Source organism: Chenopodium quinoa, unplaced genomic scaffold, assembly GCF_001683475.1.
Source record: "Chenopodium quinoa cultivar QQ74 unplaced genomic scaffold, ASM168347v1, whole genome shotgun sequence".
Taxonomy (NCBI): domain Eukaryota; kingdom Viridiplantae; phylum Streptophyta; class Magnoliopsida; order Caryophyllales; family Amaranthaceae; genus Chenopodium; species Chenopodium quinoa.
Genome location: NW_018744991.1, coordinates 4,018,116 through 4,030,640, shown reverse-complemented (window position 1 = coordinate 4,030,640; position 12,525 = coordinate 4,018,116). Strand labels below are relative to the sequence as shown.

At 38.0% G+C, this 12,525-nt stretch overlaps 3 protein-coding genes across 5 annotated transcripts in view; 2 read left to right on the top strand and 1 right to left on the bottom strand.

Annotated features, from left to right (window-relative positions):
* LOC110707082 (uncharacterized WD repeat-containing protein C2A9.03-like) overlaps positions 1-3,129 on the top strand; it is a 29,046-nt gene extending 25,917 nt beyond the window's left edge. For both annotated transcript variants that reach the window (XM_021885119.1, XM_021885118.1), the window contains exons 9-10: positions 2,116-2,202; positions 2,293-3,129. In XM_021885119.1, the coding sequence (XP_021740811.1) occupies positions 2,116-2,202; positions 2,293-2,706 (501 nt within the window). In that variant the 3' untranslated portion in view covers positions 2,707-3,129. The remainder of the gene's footprint in view (positions 1-2,115; positions 2,203-2,292) is intronic.
* Positions 3,130-3,916: 787 nt separating this feature from the next.
* On the top strand, positions 3,917-11,579 carry LOC110707080 (actin-related protein 8-like). 2 transcript variants are annotated; one of them, XM_021885116.1, is made up of 11 exons: positions 3,917-4,391; positions 4,464-4,534; positions 4,609-4,676; positions 4,838-4,899; positions 5,205-5,296; positions 5,933-6,014; positions 7,917-8,059; positions 9,096-9,244; positions 10,669-10,802; positions 10,898-11,016; positions 11,194-11,579. In XM_021885116.1, the coding sequence occupies exons 1-11, from the start codon at positions 4,013-4,015 to the stop codon at positions 11,272-11,274; spliced, it is 1,380 nt and encodes a 459-aa protein (XP_021740808.1). In that variant the 5' UTR covers positions 3,917-4,012; the 3' UTR covers positions 11,275-11,579. The 2 variants fall into 2 exon arrangements, with proteins under 2 accessions (XP_021740808.1, XP_021740807.1); XM_021885115.1 differs by having other exon boundaries at positions 3,918-4,391; positions 5,199-5,296.
* LOC110707081 (GPI-anchored protein LLG1-like) lies at positions 11,542-12,525 on the bottom strand. Its single transcript, XM_021885117.1, has 3 exons — positions 12,300-12,525; positions 12,154-12,219; positions 11,542-12,069 (listed from the first exon to the last, which is right to left on the bottom strand). The coding sequence occupies exons 1-3, from the start codon at positions 12,385-12,387 to the stop codon at positions 11,699-11,701; spliced, it is 525 nt and encodes a 174-aa protein (XP_021740809.1). The 5' UTR covers positions 12,388-12,525; the 3' UTR covers positions 11,542-11,698.

The window sequence follows — 12,525 nt, the reverse complement described above, 5'->3', positions numbered from 1 at the left end:
GATTATGCTAAATTCGGAGGTTAAATCCGACATCCGACTCCGACTTTGACTTCAATATCCGACCTCCGACTCCGATCCGACCCGACTCCGAGTTTTTTTTTTCATTATTCAATATACTTTGAGATGTTGGGCTATTTGGGCCTTTACAACTCACACCCAATGCCACCATGACCCATACAAAAATCCACTATCTATTGGAGTCGGAGTCGGATAATCCGTTAACGTCGGACATTTGTCGGAGTCGGATTTTTTCTCGGATTTTTTGTAGGATCTGACTCCGACCTTCCTCCGACTCGGAGTCGGATTATTTTAACGGAGTCGAACTCGGATTACTTTTTTCTCGGACTCGGAGCAGATATTTTTCCTCGGATCGAGGCGGAGTAGGGTCGGATCCGGACTAGATTGCCATCCCTACCGCCAGAAATCATTGGCGAAATGCCCATTTCAGAAATTAGCAGCGAGATACTATGGGCCATGTGTGATGGTTCAACGGGTCGGCTGGGTGGCGTATAAATTGGACCTGCCACTAACGTGCAAAATTCACCCCGTGTTTCACATCTCTCAATTGAAACGCGCGGTGAGGGATGCCTTGGTTAGTCCTAATATACCGGAGCAGTTTAACGAAGAGTTCGAATTGGTGGTTGAGCCAGAAGCAATCATGGAGGTCAAGAGAACAACCGCCAATCATGGAGGTGGTTTGGAAGTCTTGGTCAAGTAGAAGGGGCTGCCGATTTTTGAAGCCACTTGGAAAGACGGCGAAGCCCTGAATCAGCGATTCCCAGACTTTTTCCACCTTGAGGACAAGGTGAGTCTTTTGGGGCGGGGTATTGTCACGGACCCAAGTACCAAGTGTTGCCTTGCTTTTATGCTTGTTTGTTGTTAGACCTTTATAGATATTGTGTCTTACTTGCATATTAGCTCCCCTCCAACCCAACTTGATGCGCTAAGGACTCGTGGTTCGGACCCGCTTTTGCCCGCTTTGAAGTATCGGCCGTCACAAGCCCCGACCACCCGCACTCCGTCGCCCAGATAGACGTGAGTGCTCCTGAGATTCTATTGCCCGCTTGTGTTGCTTTGTGCTCACAAGCCCCTCTTCCGCTCAAGACTAGCGTTCTTGCCGCCAAAAGGCTAGAGCGCGCCGCACGTTTCGGGGTCCAAACTCCCGGACCGTGACAGTTGGTATCCCAAGTCTCAATGCGGGTCAACCTCCGATAAGGGCTATGCAAGGAGGAGGAAAGTCAATCAAGAACAACAACAACCAAGGGCTGCAACAGAGAACAATTCCATGCCTTAACAACTCCAATTTAGAAGATGACAAAAGTAATTAAGAAATTGAGAAGGAAAGGAGGGCAACTAGTTTCTTTGTGCTCTATTTATGTTTTTCTACTTTAGCTATGTATCACATGTAATCCTTAAGGTCAGCCTGGCCATTCTAGTTAAGTATGGGAGTAGTATGGAGGGAAGGGGTATCCAGAAAATTGTAAGGCAAACACAAAAGAGTTGCAACCTCAAGTTGCTTGGAGATTTGTAACCTCAAGTTACTACACTATCTATCAATTGTAATCCTTCGATTAATTATAAGAGAATCAGTCCTTCTTCCATTAAACTAAGTATAAATCAGTTAGCTAAACCCGGTCCATTACAAGGATTGCCAAGTCTAGTTGGAGAGATTAATGGTGCAAACATGAAGTAGTGTGCTTGTCCAGGCGGACAGCAAAAAAATATCTGGGCATGGACACGGTCACTGAACAATGAAGCATGGTATATTTGTATCTATATGGGGGGAAAGCCATAGTTCCTTGTTTGTTTAATCGTAACCTACTTGTGCAAGGCTCATTTCTGACCTTTTGACTTGTGGATTGTTGTATATATTTATTTATTTATTTTTAATTATTATTATTTTTTATTTTTAATTATGTTTTACTGTTTCTTATTTGATTCATGTTTTATTCATAATATGAAGTTTTTTATTACCAAATTTAAGTAGTAGAGCTTATGAGAACTTACCAATAAAACATCCACATAGGATCTTTGATCCTATTTATGCATGAATAAGTTCATCTTGTGGGTAGTTCCTTGACTTCCTTCCATTTACCCGTCAGTTTTACTTTGCAGCATACGTCCTTGAGCCCTGACTGTAAAATGCTTGTGATTGTTGGAGACAATCCTGAGGGCATTTTGGTTGATTCCAGAAATGGAAAGGTATGTGTGGAAAGTGCTGGTTAGCATTTTGTAGATGTTCATTATTTTCTCAAGAAGCAAGTAATTGATGAATGATTTTGATCTTTGCAGACTATTACACTTTTGACTGGACACTTGGATTACTCGTTTGCATCAGCATGGAACCCTGACAGTGTCACTTTTGCTACCGGAAACCAGGATAAGACCTGCCGAATTTGGGATGTCCGAAACTTGTCAAAATCTGTGTCTGTTCTCAGGGGCAATCTGGGAGCTATCCGGTCCATCCGCTACTCATCAGATGGCTGCTTCATGGCTATGGCAGAGCCGGCAGATTTTGTACATGTATTTGACGTGAAGAATAATTATGAAGAGGAGCAAGAAGTTGATTTCTTTGGTGAAATATCTGGCATTTCATTTAGTCCAGACACCGAGTCTCTTTTCATTGGAGTGTGGGATCGCACATATGGAAGCCTGTTAGTGTATAGTCGTCGTAGGAAATATTCGTATTTGGATTGCTTAATTTGAGGCTCATTTATCTTTGTCTGCACCCATTAGGTGTGCATGCTTTCGGTGATGGAGAGGGAGGAGAGAGAGAGAGAGGGGGGGGGGGGGGGGGTGAGGGTGCCCTTGTATATGTAGTATATGGTCACACATACGTGACTTTGGTATGATTTCTTGTATATTTTTGTTTCCTGAATGTAATTTGAATAACGTGTTCTGATCAAGTGGGAGGGATGTACAGAAGGCTAGATAGTATTTTCATTGCAAGAACATAGATAACCAAGATATACCCAAGGCAAAGTTATGGCCTTTTGTACCTAGTGGAAACATAGTTTTTTAACAAGAATTTTTCAGGCTTTTTTCGCCAAATAAGCTCAACTGTATTTGAATGATATGCTACAACACTTTTTAATGGTAAGCCACAACATATTGTAGTTTGCTTTTTCACATCAATTTCTAAGCTAGAACACTTTTTAAGCAACAAATTGTTTCAATGGTAAGTCACAACATATTGTAGTTTGCAAAAAATAAAATTTTAAAAAATAATAGATAATTATACACATGTTACAATATGAGTGGGTATTTGTCTCTTTTTCAATCAAGCATGTAGCTTGGTTGGGCTACAATTGCTTGTATGTTGCTCAATTTTTTTGTTTTCCAATGGTAAGCATGTAGCTAGGAACTTTATTTAAATTACAAGCAAGTCCTTATAATTAAACCATTGGAGATGCTCTAAGGGGACCTTGCCACTATGTTGCTATTAACGGGGTTATGTTGTTTATCAATCATCGTTATGGGGTTCACTCTACACCTATAAATTTTTTTTTCTCTATTTTTCGAGTTGAAAAAATATTCGGTTTAAAGATTTTGGGTCATTTTGGTTCTTAACTGACCAAATTGAGTTTGGATCTAGGAAAAAAAAAGTGGGAGGTCCAAAAGTTTGAAAGATTAGACCCTAAATTTTTACTTAACTCGAGATTATGATAATAAGGATTAAGAATGGGGAAATTACCATTGAAGATTGCTTAACATGGTTTGGAATAATGATGGAATAGTATAGAGAGTTAGAAACCCCAAGAAAGAGAGAGGAGGTTGATGGAGTTGTTGGTAAATACTAGTACTACCTTCGTTCTATATTATTTACAACGATCAGTTATTTTTCCTCTCTGCTTGATGTCAAATCGTTGTAAATAATATAAAACGGAGTTAGTAGTCGTAATAAATAAAAAATTCTGATAGAGCTGCATCCACATCATCATCATCATCATCATCCCTCCACAAAAATGAGTATAGTAGTGTTAAAAAATGGTGAGTAGAATTGTCATCAGATATGTTGCTGAGAAAGGTGTGGGAATCAATAGTGCCTGGTAATAGCAGCAGCAATCGAAATTCAGCAACAAGAGTAACAACAGGCATAGGCAGCTTGGATGTTTTACCCGAAGACGTGCTCGGAATAATCCTGAGAAAATTAGGGCCAGAAGATGCCGGCAAGCTTTGTGTGGTTTGCAGAAGCTGGAGACGAATTGTGATTTCTGACAATCGTCTTTGGATAAATTTCTTCCAAACAAACCCTAATAATTTATGGGATTTGGACTCCATTTTCTTCTCTGAAACTCATTTGCCGCGCCAGCTGTCTGTCTCTGTTCCTGTCTCTCTGATGCATCTCTATGGGCAGCGGGCTAAAGTGCCCGGTGCTGTTATTGTTGACGGTATGGCTAACTATAGTAACCCTCTCCCTTTGAGTTCACAAAAATCAATTTATGATGTATATTCGATTTCAGGTGGCTCTGGCTACTGCAAGTTCGGTTGGAGCAAGTATCCGCGGCCATCTGGGAGATCTGCCACCTTCTTGGTCATCATCCTTCCTCCCCCCTTCTCTCTCTTTTTTATTGCTCAACTAAATAACTAATTTCCATTTCTATGCAGGAATTTGGAAATATAGAAGCCCCAATGTACTCTCGACTTCGTCATTTTTATGCCACCATTTATAGCAGGTTCTTCTCTTCTTTCACCATCTGTTTTTGCACATATACTATCTCAGAATCTCACACTGCACAACTTCCCCTGTCTTTATTCTTTTATGCTTAAATGCTTACAGTAGGATGGCTTTTTTTTTTTTTTTTTTTTTTTTGTTTGTTTCTTTGTTACATAACAGGATGCAAGTAAAATCTACTGCTCAACCCATTGTTGTTTCAATCCCTATCTGTCATTATGATGGTAATTCATTTCATTTCTTGTCTGCTAAGTTTCAGAATCTCCTTTAATCTGCTTGTAGTAGTACAAATAACAAACAATTTTAGACATTACATTGGTTCCTGTAAAGCTGTAATGATATTCTCCAGAGCTTTGAATGAGATAGCTTTTGTAGAATTACACGACTAAAATAATTAATTGCTACATAAAGGTAAAATGGTTTATACAAACAGTCTTTTTAGTCTATAAGAATAATGAAAAAAAATAACTAAATTCATTAATTCCTATTAACCTTTCTGACTATATTTTCCTGTCATATGCAGACACAGAATCTGCTAAAGCATCAAGAAGGCAACTTAAAGGAGCAATATATTCAGCACTTTTTGATATGAATGTGCCTTCTGTTTGTGCAATAAATCAGGTAAGCTCTTTTTTTTTTCTTTTTCTTTTCTTTTTTTTTTTTTAAAAAAAAATTCATTGTTCCTTATTGTTACTTTATAGGCAGAATTTTTATTAGATCATGCAAATATGTTTGTTGATGAATGGGATCACTAACACTAATAAATTTGAGAGGAAATTTCCAAGTTTGCAAAGGACTTCATGGTAAATTGGTAATATGGTCTTATCCACATATAGCTTGTTTCCTTCTTACCAAATCATGGAACCAGCTTACAAGGATCTAATCTTTCTTAGATATAACATTATTCCTCTTGACAGGGGCGGAAGGAAAATAGAAATTGAAATACGAAGATTAAGAAATCAATGGGTTCCTTACACTAGGAATTATACTTCCTCTCATATGGCTTCTTCTTTGTGTACATGGATGTGTGCGCATGCAGGGTATTATGCATTAATGCATGCTGGGAGAGAGAAAGAGAGGGGGGGGGGGGAGGAGGGGGTTTATGCATTGTATTGACTGCTATATGTTTGTCTTCTTTTTATTCCTATACTGGTTTATATGTGGAATTATCTAGGCACTTGTCATTTTATCTTAGAAAGTACTCTTTTATTTTGACTTATGAGTGTACAAAATGATTATATTTTCTAATTTATGCAGGCTACTCTAGCATTATATGCTGCAAGGAGAACTTCAGGAATTGTGGTTAACATTGGTTTCCATCAAACATCAGTTGTGCCAAGTATAATATGCTGTCTTCTAATGTTGCATCATGCCTGTGCTATTGCTCACTGTAATCTAGTTTATATGTGCTGTTTATACTGTACCTTTTCGTTTGGGTATTATGGGATTGAACTGGCTTTCAAGATTTAGTGTAACTCCCTAGCTATTCTCATTGGACATAGGCTATTACAGATGTATACCCTCCTTAGAACTCTTTGAATTTTTTTATTCTTGAAGAATTAAGATATCTTAATACTGCTTTTATTATCGAGTTGTGCAGTCTTCTAGTGCACAGGTTTAAGAAAAGGAACACACAGTGATGTGCATCTTTTGAGCTCTTCTAGCAAAGCACCAACCGTAACATGACCTGCGCTTAAGAATCTTAAACTCCTAAAGTCATGATTATGGTTTAACATCTGGCTGATTTGTATGTCCCCTTGGCTTGACCTTGAGCACCATGTGTCTTGTGATCAGGTTGCTGTAAATAAGTTGACAATTGTGATCGCCCAGCCTACTCTCATTATTGTCTTGCACCGATGACCAGTGACATGCACCAAAGGAATATAAAATCACAAGCATCCAAACTCTATACATATGACACAAATACAATCATGGTGTTCTAAAATTTTAGCTCTTATGTCTTGGTAGTTGGTGGGCCAGATATCCGTAGAATACCTATACATGAGCTCTTAAAACTTTTTTCCCCTTCTCATTTTTTAAGCAAGTCCATGTAACTTTTTTTTTTTTTTTTGACTCCCCAAACTCGGTCTGGATGCATTATTCATCTCTATCCAATGAAGAAGAAGCAATTCACCGAGTGACAATTCATGTTCAATTTCAATTTGGAAAGACAATAGAGGATAGTAGTTCTACAACTGCCCTAGGTGAAATAGAGGAGCCCCTTTTATAGAGCTACCTTTTTTGCTCTCGAGGATATTTTGGGACTATTGAGGTTGCGAGACATAAATTTTGAAAATGTTGTTGCCTGGGATCTCATAATGGCCTATGGGACATAAGTGATATAAAGGCATTTCTATTAAATTATAGGGGTATGTTTGGTTGGAGGAGATTCGTGGGTTGCATGATTAATGGTGCTAGGTTTGGGCCATTTGGCTACTGTTCCAAAGGTGTTCAGATTTTGCGCAGGATAAGCAGTGAATGGTGAACAATTTTTAGGGGCAATGTGTTTGTGTCATGAGGAACTTAGAGTCAAGACATTATCTTTGTTTACCTTCTGTGTTCAGCCTTGGGAGCTTATCTTAGGTGTACTTTTGGCTACATGTATCTAAGCTTGGGATCCAATGAGAAGTTTCTAAATGAAAAGGATGAGAAGCATTAATGTGCATATATAATTTTCTAAATGTGCAAATTTGAATTTTGACCTGAAACGAAAATTTATGCACATTTTGTACAAAAAATATGCACATTCGCTAAGAAAATAGTTATGTGGGTTCTTGTTTTTACTCTTATATAATTATATAGATATTTAACATTTAAAATATGTTTTGAGATGTGTAATTTCATCCTTATTGCAATATTACTAGAATGTGAAAGTATATTGCTACTGAATTTTGACATGTCATCATTCAGCATAGTTTCTTATTGCTCGCCATCCAAATTTACTTTTTCCTTTGATGTTGAATATGTAGTTTGTAATGGTGGTACAATAATGGACTCGGTCCTCCAAAGTGTCATTATAATGTCATGTAAACAATTCCATGATCCTGATTGAAATCTACCAGGGATCATATTATCTTTTTGCTACAAGATTTGTATGCTATATCCTGTCTTCCATTCAATTATTTCTCTCTTGGATCCAATCCTTGGTGATTTATTAATTTTTTTATTAAGCTACTCTGTAAAACTAGATCGCTTAACCATCTCTGCTAATGCAAAGTTCCATGATTTTTTTCTTTTACAGTTCTTCATGGAAAAATAATGCGCAAAGTGGGAGTTGAAGTTGTTGGCATGGGGGCATTAAAGCTTACGGGATTTCTTAGAGAGCAGATGCAGCAGCAGAACATTTATTTCAAGTCTTTGTACACTGTTCGTGAACTTAAGGAGGTAATGTTTATAGTATTATACATCATAATTTGTTCTTCCCATCCCACTTATTTCTAGAAAGTGCAAGTCTCTTTAGGAGCAAAAAAAATCTCTCCATAAGCCATGAAAACATGGGAATTAAAGGTCTAAATGATGAATTCTGTTGTAGTAAAAAAAAAATAAAAAAAAAAAGATGAATTCTGTCCTTGGTTTTAAAAAGCGCGCCTCACTCCCAGGTTCTCTGGGAAATGGGCTTTAGCTAGGCGAGGCTCAGTCACCTATGGAAGGCGTGCGCCTCAAAGTGCCTTTGGTAAGGCGCGCCTTTGCGCCTCAAGGAAAATAACTAAGATTTAAGTTATAAATTGAAGAATGATGGACATTTTTCCAAATTCAGAGTACCTTAGCTATAAATATATCATTATTTAATTTATTATGAATCTTTTTAATTGGTATTAAGTACTATCAAAGTAAAAAATAATTTAAATAAATATATAAATGCATGCGCCTTGCATACAAAAGGCGCGCGCCTTCGCCTTGCGCCTCGCACCTAGGCTGCAAGGACCATTTGCGCCTTGGTGCACTTTCCGCCTTTTAAAACTAAGATTCTGTCTAAATGCTTCACTGAAGGATAAAAGTAATCTTGCAAAAATCCAGGAATCTTTTTAATTAGTTGTGTGTTCACGCTGAATAGTGATAGTAGAAAATGGTCTATCATAGTGTTTTATGGAGCTCCACTGATAAAAATCTGTAGCTCTATTTGTTCTGGATTTTTTTTTATGTTCGTCTCTATTGTAGCATGTTGATTAGTTAATAGTTTGCTCTCCAAAAATTTTGGGGAGGGGGGGGGGGGTGAAGAGACTCTTTAGCCAAACTTTTCCATGGATCTTATGCTCCTCCATGTATGTGTCACATAATATATGAATGTCTGTTTCTTATCCTGGAATATGATTTTGTTTTCCCCTCATTGGTTACTGTCTTACTGTAGCATTATTATTCTTGTAGAGTTGTCTATATTGCAAGAGATTTTTGGTGATCTCATGATAGTTGTCTCTTACAGAATCTTTGTTATGTGGCTCTTGATTATGAAGCGGAACTTTCTAAAGATACACTACGGTCTTATAAAGTACCAAGAGAGGGTGTTTTTGCACTGTCTAAAGAGCGTTTTCAAACAGGAGAGATCTTATTCCAACCACGTCTTGCTGGAGTGTAAGTGTTTCTTCACCATCATTGCTTCAAAAAGTGAGTGTAATATTAATTGTAGATGGATGTGGGAGCTATCCTTTTTTAATTGATTTATCAACAATTTAAAGAGTTGCAAGACATTTCACATTTGTAGTCTTGCTCTATTGTTTGTTATAGGATAAGCATACATGAAGTACGTCCCAATATAGCATTTGAAGCATGATGTGTAGGCGGATTGACTCACCAAGTTCTTGTTAGAATAGTATCCACACAAGGGCAGCACTTTGCCATCATCAAAGCAAATCAATTTACATGGCCCTTTGCAGCTGCAGATATGCATTTAGTCCAGTACATTATCACTTCAATAAATTATTGAACAAACTCATTGTGAATCAGGCACTTATTATTGAGATATATGCACACTACATACCAACAAGAGTTGGCTCAAGTGGTAAGCAACTTGATGTCGCTTAAGAGATGTCTCGGGTTCGAGCCTCGCCGTATGCAGAAACTCTTGTTGGGAGACTCACCCACCATAAGTCAGGTGTGCTACCCGAGTCGGATCCGGATGTAATCGGAGTTAAGCTCCGGTGAACCGGGTGGGCATCCTAAAAAAAATATGCACACTACATAATTGCAAGGTTTTTTTTTTTTTTTTTAACACCAAAATTAAGATGTCACCAACCTACAACTCTCATTTACCTAAGTCATACTTATGTTTCAATAATTCAAAACATAAATTCATTTACACATAAAAATTGACCTTTATATGTGGATATTCCTATTAGGCAACACAATCTTGAGAAATGTACTGTGCCTGGCTGTTACGATTCTCAGTCACATAGAAAATCCAAGGTTCTCAAGGTTCTCATGAGTGCCTCACCTTGAGAAGTGGATCATCCAAGGCACAATATCATGCCGTACTCCCATTATCCCATTCAACCAAGGTTTGAAACCATGGGATAAACTAAAATACAATTAAACCTTCTATCTATGTAGAAATGTGCTTTAAATATGCTTTGATGGTAGTTTGACACTAGGCAAGTTGAACCAATCATGGGGCTTAACTATCGGCTTAAGTTTTTAGTTGATTTGCTCCTCTAACATGGCATCAAGAGATAGCGTGACAAAAAGGTCACAGGTCAAATCTTATCCACCCTTTTTCTAGTGAAATATATAACGCCGGGAATGGTGAGACCCATGCTATTCACACTTCTATCCCAATGGGCTGTCATTTCTAGAGTATATAAATCAAGCATAGGCTTTAACTATCAGCTTAAACTTATATACAGTATACAATATACTCTATTGATTATATATGTTCATTGTGCATTTTTACTTGCGCTTCCTGTTCAAGATGGTCCTAAATTTCATTTTATTTGTTTGTCCTTCTCATCTGCCAATTTTTTTTTTCCTGTTTTATAATACTGCTTTGAGCTATGTCGCAGACGTGCAATGGGACTGCACCAGGCAGTTGCACTCTGTATGGAACATTGCCATGCTGCAGAACTGATGGGTGATGACAATTGGTTCAAGACAGTGGTGTTATGTGGTGGAACTGCTTGCTTACCTGGATTAGCTGGTTTGAGTTTTCTTTACTGTGAATTGTGCATTTGTGTGTCTCTGTAAATGCTTATATACACTTGGTTTTTTCTAACTATAACTTGTTTATTTCAGAAAGGCTAAAGAAAGAATTGCACGAGCTTCTTCCTCTGTACTTGACAAATGGAATTAATGTAATTCCTCCTCCTCATGGCGTTGATTCTGCCTGGCATGGTGCCAGGCTGATAAGCAATGTAAGTTACCATTGTATTTTGACACATTCCAGAATTTTATTTCTTTTTGAATGTTTTTTTTTTTTCCTTTTTCCTTCTCCTGTTAAGACTGTAGACCTGTAGTGCTAGTATTAAAATTAAACCTGAGCTCTCCAGATCTCATAGATTCTTATAACAGATGGACTTTTTTTTTGGTAGTTGAGCACCTTCCCAGGAGCATGGTGCATGACCAAAAGGCAGTTGAAGTATAAGTATCGAAGGAACCGTTTAGGTTCATGATGATGGCATGATAAATTGTTGGGAAGTTACAATGCCTTATATTTTCTCGAGTATGACAGTCTGTAATCGTTCACAGCAACCAGGCTGTACATACGGAAAGTTGCAGGGTTCATTGATCTCAACTTTTTCAGTGGTCTGAATTCGAAATAAAGTACTTGCTCCATACTAGTGTGTATAAAAGTATAAGTGTATATAGTATACGAAGTAAATGGTTGTACTATGTAAGAAGATTGGCTTTTGTATGCTTATCTGGATGAATTGGAAATGTATAGCAAGAGTAAGATAAAGAAATTTATATAAATGAACCAGTGGGTTACATGCGTGCATGATTACAGACAACTGCAAATTGCCAAAGAAGTGCATGTTTTTCAATAACTCTAACACAAAAGTAAAGTCGAGAAATTTGAAGCAAAAGTTGAAAGAATCAAGAAATGAATAAGTGGTACAAAAATAAAAGAGAGAGAACATAGATCCAGTGGTGAAAAATGGTTGGCATAGCGGCAGCAGAGGGAGCGGGAGCATCATGATGAGGGGAGGACTGAGATGGACTGCACTCGAGACCTCGCTTGCTATCACGACACTCATTGGCAAAAAGGCCAGGAGGATAGTGGCCGTTGAGGTTGATGTAGCTGAACAAGGTAGTGGCGCAGTTATTGGTTTGGTCGTTGAGTTGATGAGTATAAGGGCATGCGAAATCCTTGAAAGCTTCACAGCAGATGTTGGGTGGGTATTTGGGGCCTTTACATCTGCTGGTTATGATTGTGTAGTTCAAGTTCTCAAAATTGATTGGGCAGCCTGCATCCAAGGGTTTTCGTACTCCATTATCGATACAAGTATATGATATATCCAGAATATCATTCTAATAATTTACCAATATACCTTGCTGAGCTTGAAGAAGAGTGCGTGCTATAGAAAGGCGAGGGTGGAGTTGATCTGAAAGGGTTTCTGTAAAATCAACAAGTAATTATTTAGGAATAATTACACTAAGAATAATTAAGAATAGGGAAAAGGGTAGAGTGGTAGACCTGTAGCAGAGGCAGAAGCAAGCAGCAAGAGCAACAAAATGATGGGTGGAAAGAGATTGGAACTATGGACGTCAACTTCTCCCACCATTTTTCAGCACTTGATGTTTTTTCTCTTTCTCTTTCTCTTTCTTTAGCGTGCTAGAAAATACTGGAAACATATAAAGGGTGAGAAAGAATACTCAATAGTCAATACTAATACTCCAACTGCTGGATTCCTTTTCAGTTC

Coding starts and splice junctions, on each gene's coding strand:
- LOC110707080 (XM_021885115.1), top strand. CDS start 4,013: ATGTTGCTGAGAAAGGTGTGGGAATCAATAGTGCCTGGTAATAGCAGC. Junction 4,392..4,463: donor CGGTGCTGTTATTGTTGACG/GTATGGCTAACT, acceptor ATTCGATTTCAG/GTGGCTCTGGCTACTGCAAG. Junction 4,677..4,837: donor TATGCCACCATTTATAGCAG/GTTCTTCTCTTC, acceptor GTTACATAACAG/GATGCAAGTAAAATCTACTG.
- LOC110707081 (XM_021885117.1), bottom strand. CDS start 12,387: ATGGTGGGAGAAGTTGACGTCCATAGTTCCAATCTCTTTCCACCCATC. Junction 12,220..12,299: donor TGCTTCTGCCTCTGCTACAG/GTCTACCACTCT, acceptor TTGATTTTACAG/AAACCCTTTCAGATCAACTC. Junction 12,070..12,153: donor TCTTCTTCAAGCTCAGCAAG/GTATATTGGTAA, acceptor CCTTGGATGCAG/GCTGCCCAATCAATTTTGAG.